Below are 19,108 nucleotides of genomic sequence, written 5' to 3'. Positions count from 1 at the left end.
GTTATTCTGCTTTTGGAAATTTTAGATTTTCAACCCCGTATTTGGAAAACTTACAGAAAAGTTTCTCACCAACTCTGACCTCAAAATCCAACATGGTTGCCTTGAATATAAACCTATTGATATCCATAGTAACAACATGCTTATTAACCCATGACAACTCTCTCGCACACGTTGCACAGTTGGACTTTTGTAATGGTTTTCTCCACTGTGTCCAGGCCAGAGATCGGTGTGCTTGAAAAAAACAAAAAAGGTTCCAACTAGCTCTACATCACTGTCATGTAATTCATTCATGTATTTGTTGTTTGCAGATGAGTAGGCTGGGGATTTCTTGAGTTCATCTAAATAAAGCCACAGTTTAAAAAACCCTAGAGAATGCACACACGCCTACTTCATTCTGAGGTTTTTAAAGGCAGCCAAGTTTTCTAAAGCAACATATTCAGCCTTCATGGTATCTGGTGAAGATGTGCTTATGGTCAACTGTCTCCTCTGTGAGTTGAACAAAAACGTTCCCATGGTGGGAATAACCTAACGTGGCAGATGGGCTCCTTTTCCTTTCTGAAAAGTTGGGTGTAAAGCAACAAAAGCTGCAGAAGTAGGAGCAGCAAAAATGCTCCTTTATTAAACGATTTTGATCCTAAAAGTAGTCAACTATAAACCTTCTTCACTCAGTAACAACATCCACAGCAAAGAGTGAACTATCTAGTTTCCAACCAGCCAGTGAAGCTGATTCCAGTCAACAGCTAGTTGCTTGTTGGGTCACTATTTGAATGCTTTGGTTATCGTCACCAATAAGATCATTTTGAACGAGTCTCAGGCAGTGCTTTTACAGTCTGCAGTTATTCTGCTGAGGATAAACGTGGCACAACAGACGAGCGTCGGCGTGAAAACGTCCAGAAGGATGTGATCGTTCCTGGACTCTTACAGGAAAAGGGCAATATAATACAATCAAGGTGCAGAAGCAGTGCGGGGGGTCAGATGGGAATCTATGAAGCTCTTTTGTTGTACCACAAAAACACATGAGAAATTATATAATAGGTTCCCATTTCAAGATTGTCAGTCAAAAGTTTCACATTGACATGTTTTTTTTTTCTTTGTTCTGACTGAGCTGTTTTTGTTTTAAGATTTTTTTTCATTCCCAAATTTCACAATTTACAAGCTTCGTTTAGGTAAATCGACACATAATTTGTACTTTTTTTTAAAAAAGTGGCTCCAATGAGGGTCAAAGGTTTAGCACAGTTTATTATTATTATTTATGTCAACTTTTTTTTTTTTTTTTAGGTCTACTACTTCTGACTTTATATTTTTTTAATCTTGATTACTTGGTACCACAACTAATCCAGCAGCACATCCTGTCATCCTTTTCAGAGATTTAGTAAGTTGTGTAGGATTTTGATTTGGTAAATAATTTTTTTTTTAAATAATCTCTAAGTTTGTGTATTTTGTGTCTCATTTTTTATTTTTTTTCCCAGGCAGACTTGCTCTTACGTAGGTCCATGCTTTCGGAGAAAACAGTTTGCATTGCAAACAAGTGTGTCACATTCAAATTTCAGACGATTCAATCCTGTCTATCCACGGCAGACTCGAGGAAGGCGTGTCTTCTTGTTTTCCTGCTGCTCTGTCAGCTGTCGGCTCCTTCGCCTCCTTCTCAGTTGTCCCCTCTCTGTTGCCTCCTCCTTCTCCTCCTCCTCCTCCTCCTGCGCTGCCTCCCCTTCCTTCCCGCGCCCCGCCCGCCCTCAGCTGCTGCAGCTCCCTCTCCAGGGCTTCGTTGCGGTGATACATCTCCAAGTAGCTGGCCTGCAGCTCCTTCTGGTAGCGGATGACCTTGTCTTTCTCCGTCTGCCACGTGTTCCTCTCCTCCTCGAAGGCCGTGGCCTGGGCCTCGCTCTGACGTCGCTCCAGCAGCAGCTCCGCTCGCAGACGCTCTTCTGTGGGACCCCCAGAGCTGCCTGCGAAAGAAAAAGTTCACGTGGATTCAGCTGGAGTCCCAAAAAAAAAAAAAAAAACATGAATGGAAGATTACGAAAGACACCAGCTTCTGGTAAATGCTCACAGCTCTGTACTCCTGACCTGGTTACACAGCTATAACCCGATTTTGGATCTAAAATTGGAAACACGAAGCCACAGATACCCGCTGATGGAGTCTCTTCGGCTCCTTTTCTGCTTTCTCCGGCGGAGGAACACCTGCCGCGCTGCGTCCCCTGCAGGATGATGTTCAGAGCGTCTATCTGAGCCTCCCTGTTGCGCAGCTCCGTCCGGGTTTCCCTCAGCTGTGTCTTCAGCTTGAAGATCTCGCTCAGCTTCTGAGTCACTTCTGCCTGGGAGTCCCTCACCTGCTGCTTCAGCAACGAGATCTCCCCTGACTTCTGACAAACCTGAGAAAGACAACAACATGACAAATAAAATCATTGTTGAAAACTCTATAGGATTTTGACATTTCTTTTTTGTTTTTTTAGAAAAAAAAGAAAAAAAAGAGAGAAAGATTCAGAGTTGCACTGCAAAACCACACAATCTTACTAAGTATTTTTGGCCTAAGTTTCTAGTGCAAATACTTTAGTACACTTAGAAAAAAAGACAAGACTAACTAAGCTTATTTTAAGTCAATTACTCCTTAATATTGATGGAAAAAGTACCAGTTGTAACTTAAATAGCGGAACAAGACATTTTAGCTTATGACATGGGAAAAATGTCATGTTCCACTGGCAGATTATTTTACTTTTTCATCAGTGTTAAGGTATTACTGATTTAAAACAAGCTTGCTGAAAAATTAGTTTGTCTTATTTCAAGAATACTAAGATATTTGAACTAGAAACTAGTTTAAAAAATACATTTTGTGCTATATATTGCATTCCAGTGCAAAGTATTGAAAAGATGCATGATTTTCAAAAGTTTTTTCACCACAAAAAAAAAAGAAAAAAAAAATCTGAAAAGTGTGGCATGCACCCTAGACATATCCTCCCCCCACCCCAAAGCGTCGCTCCTTTCGCCTGAACTCTTCTCACCTCCCACCGCGTCTCCTCCAGAGTCGGACTGGTCGCCTTTGGCGCGGCCGTGGCGTCCCGGCTCACGTCCCGCTTCAGGCCGTCGAGCTCCTCCTGCAGGCGGTTCTTCTCCTGCTGGGCCCTGAACAGCTCCAACTGCATGCTGCGCTGGGAGCGCTGGGCGTGCTGCGAGACCTGACGTAGCTTGGCAGCGTACAGGCGCTTCAGCTCCTCCACCTCCTTCTCCCACAGACGCTGCTTCCCTTCGAACACCTGCAGGTGGCAAGCAGATGGGGTCAGCGCGGACGGAAAATAAAGATGAAAATGTTTTAAAAAAATGAAGTGACGTTCAGATCGAAAATGAGATTCACCTGAGCGATGGCGCCCTCGCTCTCGTCCAGGTTCCTCCTCATCTGTTTCAGTTCGTGTTCTTTTTCCACCAGGCGCTCCTCCAGATCCCGCACCTGGAAGACGCAGTGGCACCAATAACTTACAGAGGTTGGCAAAAGTAAATACACCCCTAGAACCTTTCCTTATTTTGTCATGTTACTACAACAATCTTCTGTCTCTTAGAAAAAAAAAAAAATGACCATATGTGTGAAAATCTGACATTTTCACGCATTTCTTTTTTGCAAAGTACGTCAGATTAGATAGAGATCACCTGTGAACATTAACTTTCAGATCTTCATACAGATTCTGGATTTATTCACTCTAAGGCATGAACAAGCTTCGATTGTACAGTCGGACGGGGAAGCTCCGTACCATGCAGACCTCTAAGAGGTTTTCTTTCAGGACTTGCTCTATATTTGACCTCTCCCATCTGAAGAAAAGCTTCTCCACAAACCCAGGCAGCCATCGCCACGTCTCAGGGTACGGAAACATTTGTTCAAGCTTTGCTTTTCCACCAGATGTGTTTTGCACAAAGGAGAAAAGTTGTGTTTTTACACCGTTTGTGGTAGAATGACCTATTTTTCTGTTCACAATGGCTTTTTTTTTTTTTTTTGGCACTTTTCCAGAAAGGACAGATTTGAGGAGTTACTAATAGTTACCACATGATGTCCCTTGGCTGCGTATGTGATTAATCCTCTCATTCACAAGTCATGTCACGATTGAAGTTGTGCTGTACTTTTTCTATTTTCCAACAACCGGACCGAACAGTTCTGCTGAAGACGTGCAAAGCTTGTTTTTTATAACCAAAGCGTAGCATTGAACACGACTTTCTCGCTGACCTGTTTGTTCCCTAATGTTGGCTAATTCACCTCAGAGATCTTCACCAAGCAGCTGCAGTTGAACTGAGATTAAATTACACTGCTTCAGAAACTCCAGGAATTATTTTGTTTTGGATTTATCAGATTAAAGGTGGGTAAATACCTGAGCATGCCACACTTTTCAGGCTTATATTTATGAAAAGAATCCGTAAAAATCATTTTCCTTTCACTTCACAATCTATAAAATAAATTACAGCAGCTCAGGAGGTAGGGGTTCGTTCTGTAAGCGGGGCGGCTTACAGGCGGCTGTGGCTACAATGTAGCTAACCACCAGCAGCGTGTGAATGTAGTGTAAAGTGCTTTAGAGGCCTCTGACTTGATAAAGCACTACAGGTCATTTGTCTTAAACGTTGGTGGCTTTACCACGAAGCAAAAGTTTCAAATCAGTCATTAAGTTGGGCTCATTATCCCTTACCACGTCCTCCACCGAGAGGGACAGCGTCCATTCATAAGGAGGCGGAGCCTCGCTGCCGTAGGGGGTCAGGCGGTTCAGGGTGGCCATGCTTCGGCATGCTACCTCCCCCATAGCCACGCCCCCCGACCCGGCGGCCTTCAGGCCCTGAGAGGTCCGATCCAAGGAGCCGATGGTGTTGATGTGGCCCATGGAAGCGCTGGGGAAAGGAGAGGAAACCACAGAAGCTGTTAAAATCTCGTTACTTTTCACGATCCACACAGTCAGGAAAAACAACGAAAAACCACATCTGTGGAACTCAAAGATCAGCGGAGAAGACATTGGATGTAGCGGCCGACCTGATGTGAGACAGATGTGGACGGAACGGAGGGCGGTACGGCGGCAGACTGCTCATGGAGTTATGGCCCGAGTCTGACAGGTTGTCATCCTCGTGGCTCATCACTTGCACCGAGGAGACGGCCTGCAAAGTCAGAATTTATACGGTGGTTCAGCTTATGTGGAGCGTGATTGCAGCCTTTGACGGAAATGCTTGAAAATAAAAAAGGTAATTCGTGGCGCAACATGCCTGGATCATGCATCTAACGAGTGATTAATTTGGCAAATTTCTAGCTAACGACAGAAGACGCTAAGCTAATAAAGCCGGATCAGGATACCTTGTTACCACATGATGTCGGTCCTCCATGACGGGGGGGAGAGGAAGATGAAGATGAGGTGGAGACGGTCTTGGAGATGTGGCCGTACGCTCTGTGCAGTCCATTAGAAAGGCCGTGATCCATGTCCTCCGACTTGGAGGAGGGGTAGAGGTTTTGCATGGAGCTGAAGTTTTTAGGGGTGACGGGTTTGAATGCAGAAGACCTGAACCGAACCTAAGAAAAAATGGCAAACAAAGGTACAAAGAGGCGTAAGCAGCAATGATAGCTGGGTTACGTAACATGAGTCACAATGTTCTGATGAAATCAATGCTACTACACCCTCTGTGTTTTCAGCATTGATCAATTTACCCTAACCCTAAAAAAGAAGAAGAGAGATCTGATCACCGCAATAAATTCAGAACACTTGCAAGTGGCGGATTTTTCAATCGGTGCTGCTGAGACGGATCACATCTGCGACTGATTTATGCTCCTAAAAGGATTCGAGGGTGTTGCATCATACTGCAGGAAATATATGAAAGTGTTGCTAATCAATTTACCACGACCCCAAGGAGCCTTTTCACTGGCTGTGAATCATTTGTACAAAGAGTACTTGTAGTAAAACTGATAACTTGTATTACTAATCTAATAACGCATACGTTTTCCAGAAAACAGTTTAATACGGTACCTTGCTGAAGTAATTTCATGCCTTGAGTATGTTTACATGTTGTCCCACTGCAACTGTAAGCTGCAGTGTGATTTATTAGTATTTTATGTGATCGATAAAGATGAAGAAAAATTTTACTCTTATTTTTTTACAAATGAAAATTTATAACGCTTATCTTCAGTCCCCCTTAATAAAATACCTCTAAATACTATCCTGGGGATAACATGGCCCAGTTAAAGTCTGGATCTAAATCTAACTAGATCTAATTAAAAATAATTATTATGAAATAAAAAAAACCCTGACCAACATATTCTACTTTGATTTGATCATTGATTTGATCATTGATTAGAGATATGGCCGTATTGATTTGAAACATTTTGTGTTTCTATGGGAAGTGTTTGTTGCGGTAATTCTACAAAACGTGGAAAAAGTTCTAGGTTTTCCATGATGTAACACAACTGATGCTCATGTAAAGACATTCTTTTTTTTTTTAAATATACAGCGTAAATTCTCGTACATTCACCTTTTCGTACTTGCTCCCGCTCGGCAGTGAGCTTTTAGTCAGGTCTATTTCAGTGCCATCTTTACTGTAGACTTTGGCGAAAACGTCATCCTCCACCAGGCCTCCGATGACGTCCCTCTTGCCGTCGCCGCTCGGCCCCGCTTTGGGCTCTTTTCTGTTGGGAAGCGCAGGAAGTCAGGCGACATCTCAACGAAACGTCCCGCAGAGGTACCTGCTGCTCTGCGGCAGAACCCACCTGGTGATGTTGAGGTAGTTCAGTAGCTCTCTCTGGGTCAGGCCTTTCTTCAGGAGGCCGTTGGTTTGTCTAGGTCTCACCTGAGGCACCGCGCGGTTACCTTTAGTCGGAGACACATCCGGCTTCTCCACCAGGCTCCCTACGCTTCCCATGCCGCAGAGTGAGGAGAGGGGGGAGGCGGGGAAAGGGCTGCGGAAGTTTTGGGTGGGACCACGCGTCACGGGAAGAGTTTGGACCGAGGTTGCCATTGATTACGAGAGGCTGAGGGGAGGTAAAGAGACCTGCGAAAGGAGGATAAAAACAGGTCGATCACAAGAGTAGGTGGGACTGGCAAAGGTGAACAATTGGACCTTGACGATGTCTTGGTTCAAAGATAGCATCATGAACCTCCTGCCGAGGCATGCTTGGCTTCTTTGGAAACAAATTACATGCCTCGAGTTTGATGATTCAGAACATTACAGAGCTACAGTAGAAGATTATAATCAGTAAAGGAGAGACAAACAGAAATCTGTTTGGGAAAGAGCTTCTCAGACAAAACTACGAACCTGTTATTAGATTCTGAAAAGTTCTCAGCCAGAGATTGAAATCGTTCAGTTTTCCCCTCGATTGCCTTCGACTTAGTTCGATCAGCAGATCAAATACTTAGAATTCAGGAAATTTCCAGTTCATGCCGATGCATAAATTGAAGAGCAATCTGCATTTCCCGTTTATGAACACACAAATAATGGAATTAAAACATAACCTTAAAGATACGATCTTATAATCCAATATGGCTGCCACGTGTTATTTGGACTTACTTTACGAAATCAATCTAGCAGACATTATCGTGCAAAAATCTTTTTGTGAACATGCTTCATGTCCAAATTCAGACAAATATTTCTTGGCTTGCTAATCACTAAGTCACTAAGCTCACAGTTTTTCTTTGTCTTGCACCATGAAAACTGTTGGATTAGTTCCTACTAAAGGTGGCAAATCTCTACAGTCATCTTTTCCTCTTTCCAAACTGTTGCTCACCTTTGCTTTTGTGCAGACAGTTGTCAAACCAGCACACGAGCCCTGAGCATGAAGCTGCAGATCCCTGATAAGGACATAGCAGCCTACAACAACAATGGCACTTTTTCAGTGTTTCTTTTTGGAGCCTGTATGTTTTTGCTTGGCACTGCTACCATTGAGCTTTAGCGATGGACAAAAAAAAAAAAAAAAAAGAAAACGATTAAAATATAAGCGATTTGAAGAAAATGTTGAGAAAAATGTGAGTTACAACTTTCTGTGGAGAATAATTAGCAATGTTCAAGGTGTGTCCCATGAAATGTCCCTTCAATGGGACAATAAAAGGTCCGGCTGCATGGAGCGGACACACCTGATGTTGTGCACTGCCAGTCAGCAGGCTGAAAGGAGGGCGCTACACTTTCCCTTAAAAAAATAAATGTACATTTTTGGAGAAGATTTTCGCCGTGCAGCACACAGTTTTAGTGTGAAAATCTAAGGCGTGCCAACAATCACATTTATATATGGCAAACTTTAAGCTCCATCTCTGCTAAGAAGCCAAACCAATATGAGCTTGTTAGACGTGTGTTACTCTGCAAGCAACAGTAAATTCAAGGCACAGTTCTTTTCCATAATTTATTTGAATCTATGTATCAGAATACCAACAAACATTTTGCGACATAAATGCCTCTAGTCGGTCTTTCACCACATTTGTAGCTCTAGTGATGATTGTAAACGGTAGTAAACACGATAAATGTGCAAGTTCACAAAGCAGTGGAGGCACTTTAAAGAAACCTGAAAGGTTACGACACACAATAACAACAAAACAAACATTATTCCTTCCTTCTCCGCTGAAATAAACTCCCCTGCTTACCCCGCCGACGGTATGTGTGGACGTCTGTCCCCGGAGGACAAAGGTGAGCTGACATGCGTTTCCTTCAGCTGTGTTTGTCTCTGCAGTCAGCTGTCTCACAGCACAACAACAACAACTCAGCAGGACCAACCCACACATCCTGACCGCCATGCAAATGCCATGATGGACGAACAAATAAATGCAAAATATCTCCTATCAAACGAGGTTGAGGTAGCTGCAGTGCTTGACGAGCCTTTCTTTACTTGAAGCAAATCAAAAGAGCACAGGATCATGTGAGGTAGCGGCACTGCAGGGTCATGTTGTTGTTGTTGTTTTGTTTTTTTCATGACAAATCTGTTACGTAACTCGGATCCAACTGGGTTACTACAACTCAATTTTTTCCCTCCAAAAGGACATAAACTCCACATTTTAATCAAGTTCTGAAGCACAGTTTTCTAAAGTCTCTGGGGAAAAAAATAAAATAAAAAATCACCGATAAACCATTCGGTGTGTCTCAAGACGACGAGCCCGGCATCAGAAAAGCTCCAGCTGAGTGTGAACATTTTGTAATGTAAGCGAACAATGAGCAATTTCTGCAGAATTTTTATGAAACTAAACCAGCTGCCAAGCGATTCAAACACCCACCTGAAGGCCCTAAGAGCCTCTTCACCCCCCACACACCATGCACTGTTTCCTCCCGTCACCCCTCTGATTCCTCTCACTTTCTGATCACCCACACGTCCCCTCCTTCCCTTCTTTTCAGTCAACCTCATTAAGGTGCACTATTGATTTTATCCTTATGACCCTCTCTGTTCCCGTGCATCAACACCGCCAGCAGTCATAAACTACCGGAGACCATAAAACACGCACTGGCACCCGGCTCTATTTCCGACTATAAATATGACTGAGGGTGGAAACAAAGGCCTCCGTTCAGGTTGACGCCCAGAGAGCAACCGTGGCGCAAACTGTGCTGTGACCTCAGCCTTGGGTTAGTTCCCTAATACTGGTGGCAAAAAGTGTGGAGAGACATTGTTTTTGGAGGTTGAGGAGAAACCTATAGTCTCTTCTGTAGCTTTTATTTTGATTTGCTCAACCACTTTTTCTTTATGCTTGGTGTCTGTATGTTCACCTCATCCTTGGTCTGTGTTGCCAGTGAGTGGCTTCGTCCTAATCCCGCTTAAAAAGGTTGTTTTCAGCGCCAAAACAAGAAATTTTCTGTTCACAGATACAGACAGTTACAAACTTTCAGAGATCCATAGGCCTTAAAAAGCCGTTTTATGTAAGAAAAATGCACTTTTAAGTTTCTCGCTGTCTTCCAAACATATGTTGATTTACGTTCAAAAATATTTACAATTTGAGGCTGTAAAATGCTCTGATTCAGAAAGCAAGTGTGCATCTTAGTCTAAAGGCTGTATCTTTGCAAAGCAAATACAGCGGAAAAGTTTGGAACAAGAACAGGGGAGAAGGACATGAGGCAAATGTTCAAATATCGAGCGGTCACTTTGGACTTTGCACCCATGTGTCCTGTGCTATGTAGTCGTTTCACACAGTAATAAGCACCACGTGCATTTCAGGGATTCTTTTATTCAGAAGCTTTGCTGGAATCGTAATCTAACCAAATATTTTATTTCCTGCATAAAAGATGAAGAAGAAAAAAATTAGAAAATGAAAAGCCCTTCTGATGTTTGGAAACTTGTTAGCAGCAGAGAGTAGATTATGGCCATTACTTTCATCTTGAACCTCTAAAAGACGGTCAAGGATGCTTAGGCAGTTTTCTCTGTGCATCAAAGATCATAAGTGGGCTCATCCCAAGCAACGAGCAGACCGTCCTGCCGCCCGCCTGAAGGCACTTTGGCTCAGTGAACACAAACTAACGCTAACAACACGCTCGCTTAGCTAAAGCTGCTCCGCTCTTTCGTACACAAAGCTCTTGTTTTGGATCTCCTCTCATTTGCAGCACAATCCACTTTTATTGAGCACCTCACACTGCTGGCCAGGACAGTTATAGCAATTATGTAAATGGTTAAAATAGGTAAGTAGAGAGAGAGAGAGAGAGAGAGAGAGAGCTGTGCAACTCCAGCCCACTCTATTCAGGGCTCTCAGCCAGGCCCAGATCAAAGCAGCCCAAGCTGCTCATGTTTATATGCATGAGGTCCCATTTCCTCCCTAATATGAAACTTTCTGCTGAAGCATCCGGCTACTAATAAGCCAGTAAAATAAAGACCAAGCCTCATAATCAATGATAATGTTTATTATAATAGCATATTGCACGACACTAAGGGAGAACAAGTGCTCCCTCTTTTTTGGTGCAGCTGATTTATCAAATCCTTTTGTGTCCAAGTAAGACGTGTTAAAAGTAAGTGTGGGTCAGATCTTGCTGAGTGTGCACGAATCAATGCGTTTGATTTCACGTAAATAAATAATGAGCGTGAAAAGCCTAATCCACCCCCCACGGTCAAGGTCGGGCGTGGTATTCTTAGTCTCATTTCTTTACTAAGTTTGTTCGTTGTGCGAAACGCATCCAAGAAGTCAATCGATGCTCGACGGGAAGCTGAGCTCGGAGCCGAGGTGGATCGAGGCGAGGCCATGTTCGTTTTGGGTATACGGACAGAGCGGCGATCCATTTAGGCTGCGGCCACAAATCCTGCGGGACTGAAGAAATCTCGCATCCCGGTTGTTGTTGTTGTTGTTGTTTTTTTTTTTTCCGTAATTGCCTTCAAGTTTACGGGCCCAGAGTAAACCATGAGACGCAGCAAGATTTACAGCCCCGGCCCAGACCAGACGAGGGGCCACCCCCACCCGAGATGCAACACACCTCCTTAAAACTCACACACGCTCATGCACACGTGCACAGATCAAAGCGATGCCAGCCTCGAATGGTCTAATTGAAAAGTGTTGTGTGTGTGTGTGTGTGTGTGTGTTTATTCCGTCCTCCTTAGAGCTCCGATGAGCTGGTTTGGAAGTGAGAATAGCTTTTCGAACCGAGCACTTTTCCTTCCATCTCCTGAAAAATATATGTTTCAAACTTCCATCAAAGACGTTTTGTTGAATACAGAGCAGAGACATCAGCGACTGCAACTCCTCTCCAAAGCTGCAAAATCACCACTTAACTTAAGCGCACAAGAAGAACAAAGCCCTCGCGCTGAGGGCTTCGGGGACAGTCTCTTTATGTATTGCAACCAGGTCTCTCATCGAGAACGGGAACCTTTCAGTGAAACACTTCAGTGTGAAGAGGGAATATTAAAACCCTCGTGGACAACCGGTTCAGGACGCAGAAACCAAATTCCAGAGATGCCTGACGGGAGCGCAAGCTGTGGCTCGTCGGTTTGTAATGCTGGAAATACTCCCAGCCCCACGGAGGAGCCGGTCACTCAGCGCCATCCTGATGAAAACAGTATTTACAGTTAGCAGCACCTGATCCTGCGCCCCGCTGCCTCTGTTCTCCGAGCGCGCGCGATCAAAGTTTGTTTCGACTCGGATACGTCGCGAGCTGCAGCTCATGCTCCCACGCGGCAGTGCTCGCTGTTGCGTTGCATAAGCTCGATGAAAAGCCAGCCCGGCTCACTGGGTTTTCGCAGCTGGTGGTTGTGGAAAACGCCCGTGTGTCGTTACCAAATTTCAAACGGCCAAAATACAGAAATGTACAAAATGCGACTGGATTGACACCATGCGTTTTGCTAATGCGAATGCTAAACTCATAAAGCTAATTAGAGATGATATGCTAATATTGATGGCAGCCGGCAAGGGAAGCTTACTCTATATCTTGTTTTCACCATTTTCAGATTATTCATGAAGGACAGATTAAGCTGGGACTAATTAATCATATAAAATGAGCATTTAAGGTAATAGAACTCCATGGCATGATGCTGCCACCACCATGCTTGACAGTTCTCGTGTTTTCAAGTCTCACCGTGACTCCTCCAAATGCACTTATTTTACATATTAGCACTGGAAATATTCCTTTAAACATGTTTGAGCCCACCTTACTGGATGATCGGTCAATGTTAATATGGTACGTCTATACTGTCACAAACCTAAAAGTCATCATAACCTTCACGTCAGATGAAAACTAGTGACACGAGTCCATTATTAATACATGAGGAAAATGTTTTCAACCTTTGATTGATACTGGTGTGAGGTTTTTACTTCCCAAGTCAAAGAATGGTGAAATATCCTGTATTCTGGTACTCTGTCAAAGAAATACAGTCAAAGGATTTAAAAAGGAAAACCTACATGTTAGGGAATCGGCCGGTACACATTTCTATAAAATGAGAGCAAGTAAAACTTTCCTTCGATGTGACCGAGCTTTAAGCTGCTCCAGAGGCCATATCAAGACGGATCTTCACTACATTTAAGTTAAAGGAGAGCTCCACTGCGTTACTATACATGTCAGGACGTAAGGAGTGGAAGTGTCTGTGGCTGCAGGGCTTGGCAGCCCCAGACGAGAGCTGTTTGTAATTGTTAGCAGGTTATTTATTACGTAAAGGAGGGGATCAGGCAGACTTTGTTTCTCTTAGCAAATCCTGAGGCCGCAGAAGAGAAACATGTTGAAATCGGGGTCATTAAGTGCTGCTCCTTCTGACATTTATCACCGTGCATCAGTGCAGCAAGGCTGGATTCAAGTTCAACTTAAACGCGGAGCAGTTCGTCAAAGCTTTTCTGCAAATTCTTGCCGTCTGTTTGCCGACTGAGAGCAGACAGAGCGTTCTGCGTTGCCTGAAAGGTCAACTTGAGAGGACAAGGAGCGCTCCAGTGAGACGTGGGTCATAATTCAGTGGCGGCTGGACACGACGGCGATACGGCTGAAGGGGCCGTGTTCAGCCTCACACTGTCTCTATTGATGACGACGGCCCCAGACTTTATGGAGGTCGAAGGTTATATTTAGTCAGAGCTGCAGATACAGGGTGCCTTTGAGAAGACAGACAAAGCAGAGGCTTCACTCTGGAAGTTCTGACAATACTATGCAATTAGAGCCACTTATTCCTCATTACCACCAGACTGCACGTTTCCACGTTACAGGAATAAGACTGAATCTCAGTTTACCAGAAAACAAGTCGGGGGGTCCGATTTTTCACGTGCAACAGTGTAAATGTCTGAATTTATTCAGCATTTTTCAAAGACAATAACACTTTAAACCGCCTGTTAAAGAGAAACAGAAATTGGTCCAAAAGTCTGCTTTGCACCTCAGTAAAATAAAAAATAAAAAATGGAATACAATGAAACAAATGCCGTTAGCGTAACAATCAAATAAAAAAAAGTGTAAGTATACTTTAAAATAACAATTGAATAAGGGTTCTGCATGTTTTGCATCAAACATGTAGAAATCTTATCAGAAAACCTAATAATTACCTGAGAGCAATCTTTCTGCATCAATTAAAGATTGTCATTAATTTCAATACTCAGTTTAATGGCATTGAAGTCGATATAGCCAAAAATGTGAAAACGTGTAAAAGTGTCTGCATTGGAGCCCCGTTAGAAAATGAGTTGAAAGATAAACTTTAATCGAAACTAATCTTCACGTCAGGACGAAAAGCCCAAACTTTTATTCTGATAATCAAAATAAAAGGTTTTTGATGTTGTCTGAACTTATGAGTAAAATATATTGAGGAAAAAAGAGAAAGCCAAACAAATATAAACCCTGGGGGAACAGTGAAGTTCCTCACTAATGAGAGAAAGTGATGATTTTTAAAATTTACAAAAGGGAATATGTCAGATTTTTTTTTTTTTCCGTTTTGTTATTAGTGCCTTACACAAAGCACCATTGATTACTTGTGTATGAATGCAGCCAGAGAAATGATCAAGCTTGCCGTACTTTTACATATTTCATAGATATCACATTGCCTTACTCTTTACACTGTCAAGCTTTCTTCCCACTGTGGCAGAGCGGCTGAGGTGGGTTTCCTCATCAGGGAAGTTGGAACTGTATATTTAGGCTTTTACAGCCGTGTTGACTGGACAGTATTGTATTTCTGCCCAGCATTCAATTACTGGTCCTGATTAGAGTAGCCAGAGGTTATCTGGAGCGGCTGGTTTCACTGCAGCTTCATGAAACCCCATTGATCTGGATCTGGCTGATGTTACATAAGACAGCACCCAGGGGAGAGCGCATTCACAGGGGCCTCCTCTTTTAACCTAAATCGATCACCAAGACATGTTATTTTTTTTAAATTATTAAAAACAATCCCGCTATATTGCCCCTTTAGAAATAAATCTGTGAAAAAAAGAAAAACAACAATATTTTATTTCCAAACCTCAAATTTGTCAAGTCCGACAGCAGCTTAGTGGAATAATCCCAAACTTTGTATAGATTAATGCCGGTGCTGATCCCTCTGTCAGGACGGGGGTTCAGCGAGCGGGTTCGCTCGTGTGCATGTGCGAGATAAAAAGAGATTAGTACACGCAGCATATGGATACGGGCCCGACCTCGGTGTTGTTTTAAGTGAAATCCCTTTGCCCTCTACACAAAGACACACACACACACAAACACACATTGTGTTAAGTCTTCCTATCCATCCACCTGGATACAAAGGTGAAAAGTCTGCCTTTGTGATGTAAAATTGGGGGATTTTTTTTTGCTGTCCTGCGTCAGTCAGGGATGATTTATTAAAGAAATAGGCTCAAATACTTGCTCATCATAACCTATAATATATTGATAATTGCTAATATTGATCAGAAATACAATTACTTTCCAATTATATCTCCTTAGATGCCATTTCCTTGCTTTACCCCATTAAATACATGCAAATCTTTCAACATTCAAACGAGTCCCACCTTTTCCACCGCAGCTCAGCCGGGATGAAGCTGCTGGCCTACAAGCAGCTCTTGTTCAAACATTGCGTTGCTACACTATGCTTTGCACAATGGCAGGAGGTATGATGTTGGGATTAGTAAAAACCAGTCGTGAAGACAAAACAGACAGAAGATCAACATTGCAAGGTTGACTTTAAGGCTGAATGGGCTTTAGACGCTACTCTCTGCTACATTCCCCCAGTTGATTGATAATCCGTTCAATTAAGCTGTCAATCATTGTTATTAAGAGCTAATAAAGTTGCAAGTATAAGATAAAAACTTTGCTCCTACTCTAAATACCAGACATAAGCCACGCTTCTTATAGTTTGGCTGGTGATGCATCTTATAGCCAGGTGCGACTTATATGTAGTTTTTTCCCTCCTCGTGAAGCATTTTGTGACTGATGTGTTAAATATTAATTTATAGTGACGGACATGAACCACGCATTAAGCATTGCCGCCGGCAGCCGTCAGGAAAGCTAACTGTGGGCCGAAAGCCAGAACCGGAGGGCTGACTGGTTGGGTAAATATAGAACGTGCTGCTTGTATTATGATGATCTGTGGTACATCGTCAGGTTTACCTACAGTAGCCCGTCTAGATGGCTATGTCGATCTGTCGATGCTACCTTTCGAAATTGCTTTTACATCTGTTGAGGCTTGTGAGTGGTGCAGCTATGCCTCCACGCCCCGATGTTTGCCAAGGAGGTGAATATGAATTACTTTGCAGGCAGACCCTCTTGGTGTTGCAACGAAACCGCCTCCCGTCACCCCGGATTTACACCGCATGTGTCTCTCTCTTTTTCCCCTCTTCGTGACTCAGTTTTCAACTGATGCAACTTATAGTCCAGGAAATACTGTGTAATTGGTTTTTAGTCTGCAACTCAGTTAAAGGGATAGTTTAAGATTTGCAAAGTGTGGTGCTGTTGAAAGACGACGTTCACATCAGGTAGCTCTACCTGGTGTTGTCATCCGATTCAAACGTAGCAGTGGCTTAGAGGTTCGTCAAATGACGCTGACATAAACAACCACAGTTACTGAGTCTGGAGCTGTTTTAAGTCTGAATCTGGACTTCCATTCTGAACTACCTCTTTAAAGGTAGAAATAAATGAGCTATGATGTCTCTAACTCCTTATCTTGACCTTTGAACTAATAATAAAAAAAACATACGCATATGTTTAGTTAAACTGAGGTAATGTGCAGGAGCTGAATCCCCTACACAACTTTAATTTGTCGCCTTGTTTTCCAGTAAAGCAGGATGCTTGCACGTTTCTGGATGGTTAAAATAAAAGTGTGGATTCTTTTTTTACTGTCACATGAATTGATAAGATTAGATTCATGTCAGGATTTTAGTAGGAAGCTATGACAGGCTCTAATATCAGATTGAGACTTGGTGTCTGTCGATACTTCATCCTAAATACCTCACATGAGTATCACAAAACATCTTCAGTAAATAAAAAGTTGCAAGCTGAACTAAGATCCTTAAAAAGACACCTCCCATGTGCAAAGTATGCTTAACACCACATAAGGATTTCCACCACTGTGTGTGTTTATTACAGAGCATTTGTGCCTAGAATCATGTTGGACCATCACACTAACTTTTGGTTGTTTTGTGTGTTATTTTTTTTTTTTGCAATAAATAAAAGCAACACCATGCTGAAAATTCTCCCTACGTAGCTTTACAGGAATTTGTGAGAAAAGCAAACAGCCAAATGTCATTCTGTGCACCTTGTTAGTAGGCGAAGCCTGCAAAGTGTTTGCCAGCTGCTGCTATCAGCAGAGCTGAACTTCAGCGAGAGCCATGCGAGGAAAACACACATTCCTTGCATTTCTCGCTGGGTAATTATTAATGTACCATCACACAACGCATGTCGACCTGACAAGTTCTGGTAACGCTCAAAAGGAACGGTTAGCTCTGCTGCAGGACCTGATGTGCGGCAAGACGACTTTTTCTTTTTTTTTTGTCCGTTATCCAAAGCTCATTAGTTCCCACGAGAACCTCGTTGAGAACAATGTAACGACTGATCATTTAGCCTCATAATCACAGTGTTGGTCAAATCGGTGGTAAACTGAGCCAATAAAGACCAAGAGCACAAGAAAGCCAGCATCTTATTAGATTCTTTACAGCCTGTGGGGGTTCACTTAAAGCACAGACCTCTTTGTTTCCTGGAGCGCTACGTGTGAGACTCACCGCTCTGTGATTACACAGCTTCCCACATCGATCCATAACCGAACAGATTTCCCTGAACATCTCCACTGAGTGCCCATGCATCCATCCAAACACCCTGCCGATAAGCCCACACTCAGCACAAACTGGACAGGGCTGAACATTGATTAGGATTCAGCAGCAGAGATTGGATGCATTGACCATGCACAGAATGTGTTTAAAAAATAATAATAATAATAATAATAATGCTTTCCAGGTCAGACGTAAATGAAGAGAGCATACATCAGATACTTTACTGATTACAAACCAGGCAGCTTTTGTTGGATCATAACATAATACGGAGGAAACAATCAGGCAGCGCGTCAAATGGTAAATACAGACGATGACACATGCTGCCTGCCCTGTCAGGAGATCAGCACTTTTCTTCCGCCTCTGGTTTCAGTGTAAACACAGAGATTGTTTGTTGTTCCTCGGAAAATCAGCTTGTTCAGCCAGAAGAGTTTCAGTGAGGCTGCGTAGAGTTAATAAATCCAATAAAGGAAGGAGAAATTCCAGTGAAATGTTGCTGGCGCTTTGTCTTGAAGTCAGCTTAATAAAATTATTGCTTGGAAGGAAAAAAAAAAAAAAAAAAAAAAAAAAATTTAAATAGTTCTCAGGGGGAAATCCAGGACCAAAAATAGACCAGAAGGATAAATATTAAATGCAAAAGGAAAAAAACAATTTAGTGGAAAAAAATTGTGGACATCGACTGGTGCTAAGCAAAATAAAAATAAAAAAAAGTTACTAACAAATTCCCCCCATACTATCCCTTGCGATGAGATGCCAGACAAAGTGAGAGTAATATCTGACTGTATGAAGGCTCGAGTTAAGGTAGTGCTGCCCCTCCTCCACCTGTTGCTGCACACACTGCAAAACTGGCTGCAAAGGAGCTGCTACACTTTGAGCTCACGTAGAAGAAAAACAAACTCGTCGGTGAGGAAACATTTCCAGTCATAAACAACATAGACAGTCACAGTGTGAAAATGAAAGCAGTGCCATCTACCACTCTTATTAACACAGCTTGAAAAGTAAAGTTCGTAAGATATGAGCGGCATGTTGATTAAGCAGCCGACGAATGAATCAGCAAATAGTTTGTTTTACTAGTGTTAGCGGAATAGATAATAAATGTTTCTACTAAAGCTTATGTCTATATAGCAAAATAAAAAAAAAATAAGTATAATAAATTACATTATTATACATGTAATAATCATTATGTCATGTTATGGTGAGATAGATTGTGGCTTTTTATTTGCAACAACAGAACTAAAAGTGTTCATACCTTTAAACTCCTGTTCTGGTCCTTCACTGGTTTAGTAGAACAAATATTTAAGGAACTCGATACAAAACAATCATAAGGCTCTAACATAAATTGATTATACAACAATTTTTCTCTACATTGGAAGAACGTTGGGTAGCTAAGGCTGCTGCTCAGAAACAAAACAGATAAGAAGTTCAGCTGTGATCAGAATATGCATTCCTCTTGTGGAGTAATAACAGGACAGGCTGCTTTCCCCCTTTCTCTGCAGTTCAAGCTGATATTTGAAAAGAGCTTCAAATCACATTAG

The 19,108-nt window shown here is 42.6% G+C and overlaps 1 protein-coding gene across 3 annotated transcripts in view; it reads right to left on the bottom strand.

Annotated features, from left to right (window-relative positions):
- Positions 1–337: 337 nt before the first annotated feature.
- Positions 338–19,108, bottom strand: part of n4bp3 (NEDD4 binding protein 3) — a 30,673-nt gene continuing 11,902 nt past the window's right edge. Inside the window, exons 1-10 of one of the 3 annotated variants that reach the window (XM_015055785.1) lie at positions 8,574–9,569; positions 6,713–6,993; positions 6,478–6,631; positions 5,312–5,524; positions 4,997–5,118; positions 4,662–4,857; positions 3,350–3,442; positions 3,000–3,251; positions 2,129–2,372; positions 338–1,946 (exon numbers count right to left, since the gene is read on the bottom strand). In XM_015055785.1, coding sequence (XP_014911271.1) covers positions 1,540–1,946; positions 2,129–2,372; positions 3,000–3,251; positions 3,350–3,442; positions 4,662–4,857; positions 4,997–5,118; positions 5,312–5,524; positions 6,478–6,631; positions 6,713–6,960 — 1,929 coding nt within the window. In that variant the 5' untranslated portion in view covers positions 6,961–6,993; positions 8,574–9,569 and the 3' untranslated portion in view covers positions 338–1,539. Of the gene's footprint in view, positions 1,947–2,128; positions 2,373–2,999; positions 3,252–3,349; positions 3,443–4,661; positions 4,858–4,996; positions 5,119–5,311; positions 5,525–6,477; positions 6,632–6,712; positions 6,994–7,726; positions 7,891–8,573; positions 9,570–19,108 lie in introns of those variants that run through there. The other 2 variants (XM_015055787.1, XM_015055784.1) reach the window with 2 other exon arrangements.

Source organism: Poecilia latipinna, unplaced genomic scaffold, assembly GCF_001443285.1.
Source record: "Poecilia latipinna isolate Pla-1442-1.1 unplaced genomic scaffold, P_latipinna-1.0 Scaffold1335, whole genome shotgun sequence".
Taxonomy (NCBI): Eukaryota; Metazoa; Chordata; class Actinopteri; order Cyprinodontiformes; family Poeciliidae; genus Poecilia; species Poecilia latipinna.
This window is presented reverse-complemented; position numbering and strand designations above follow the sequence as displayed.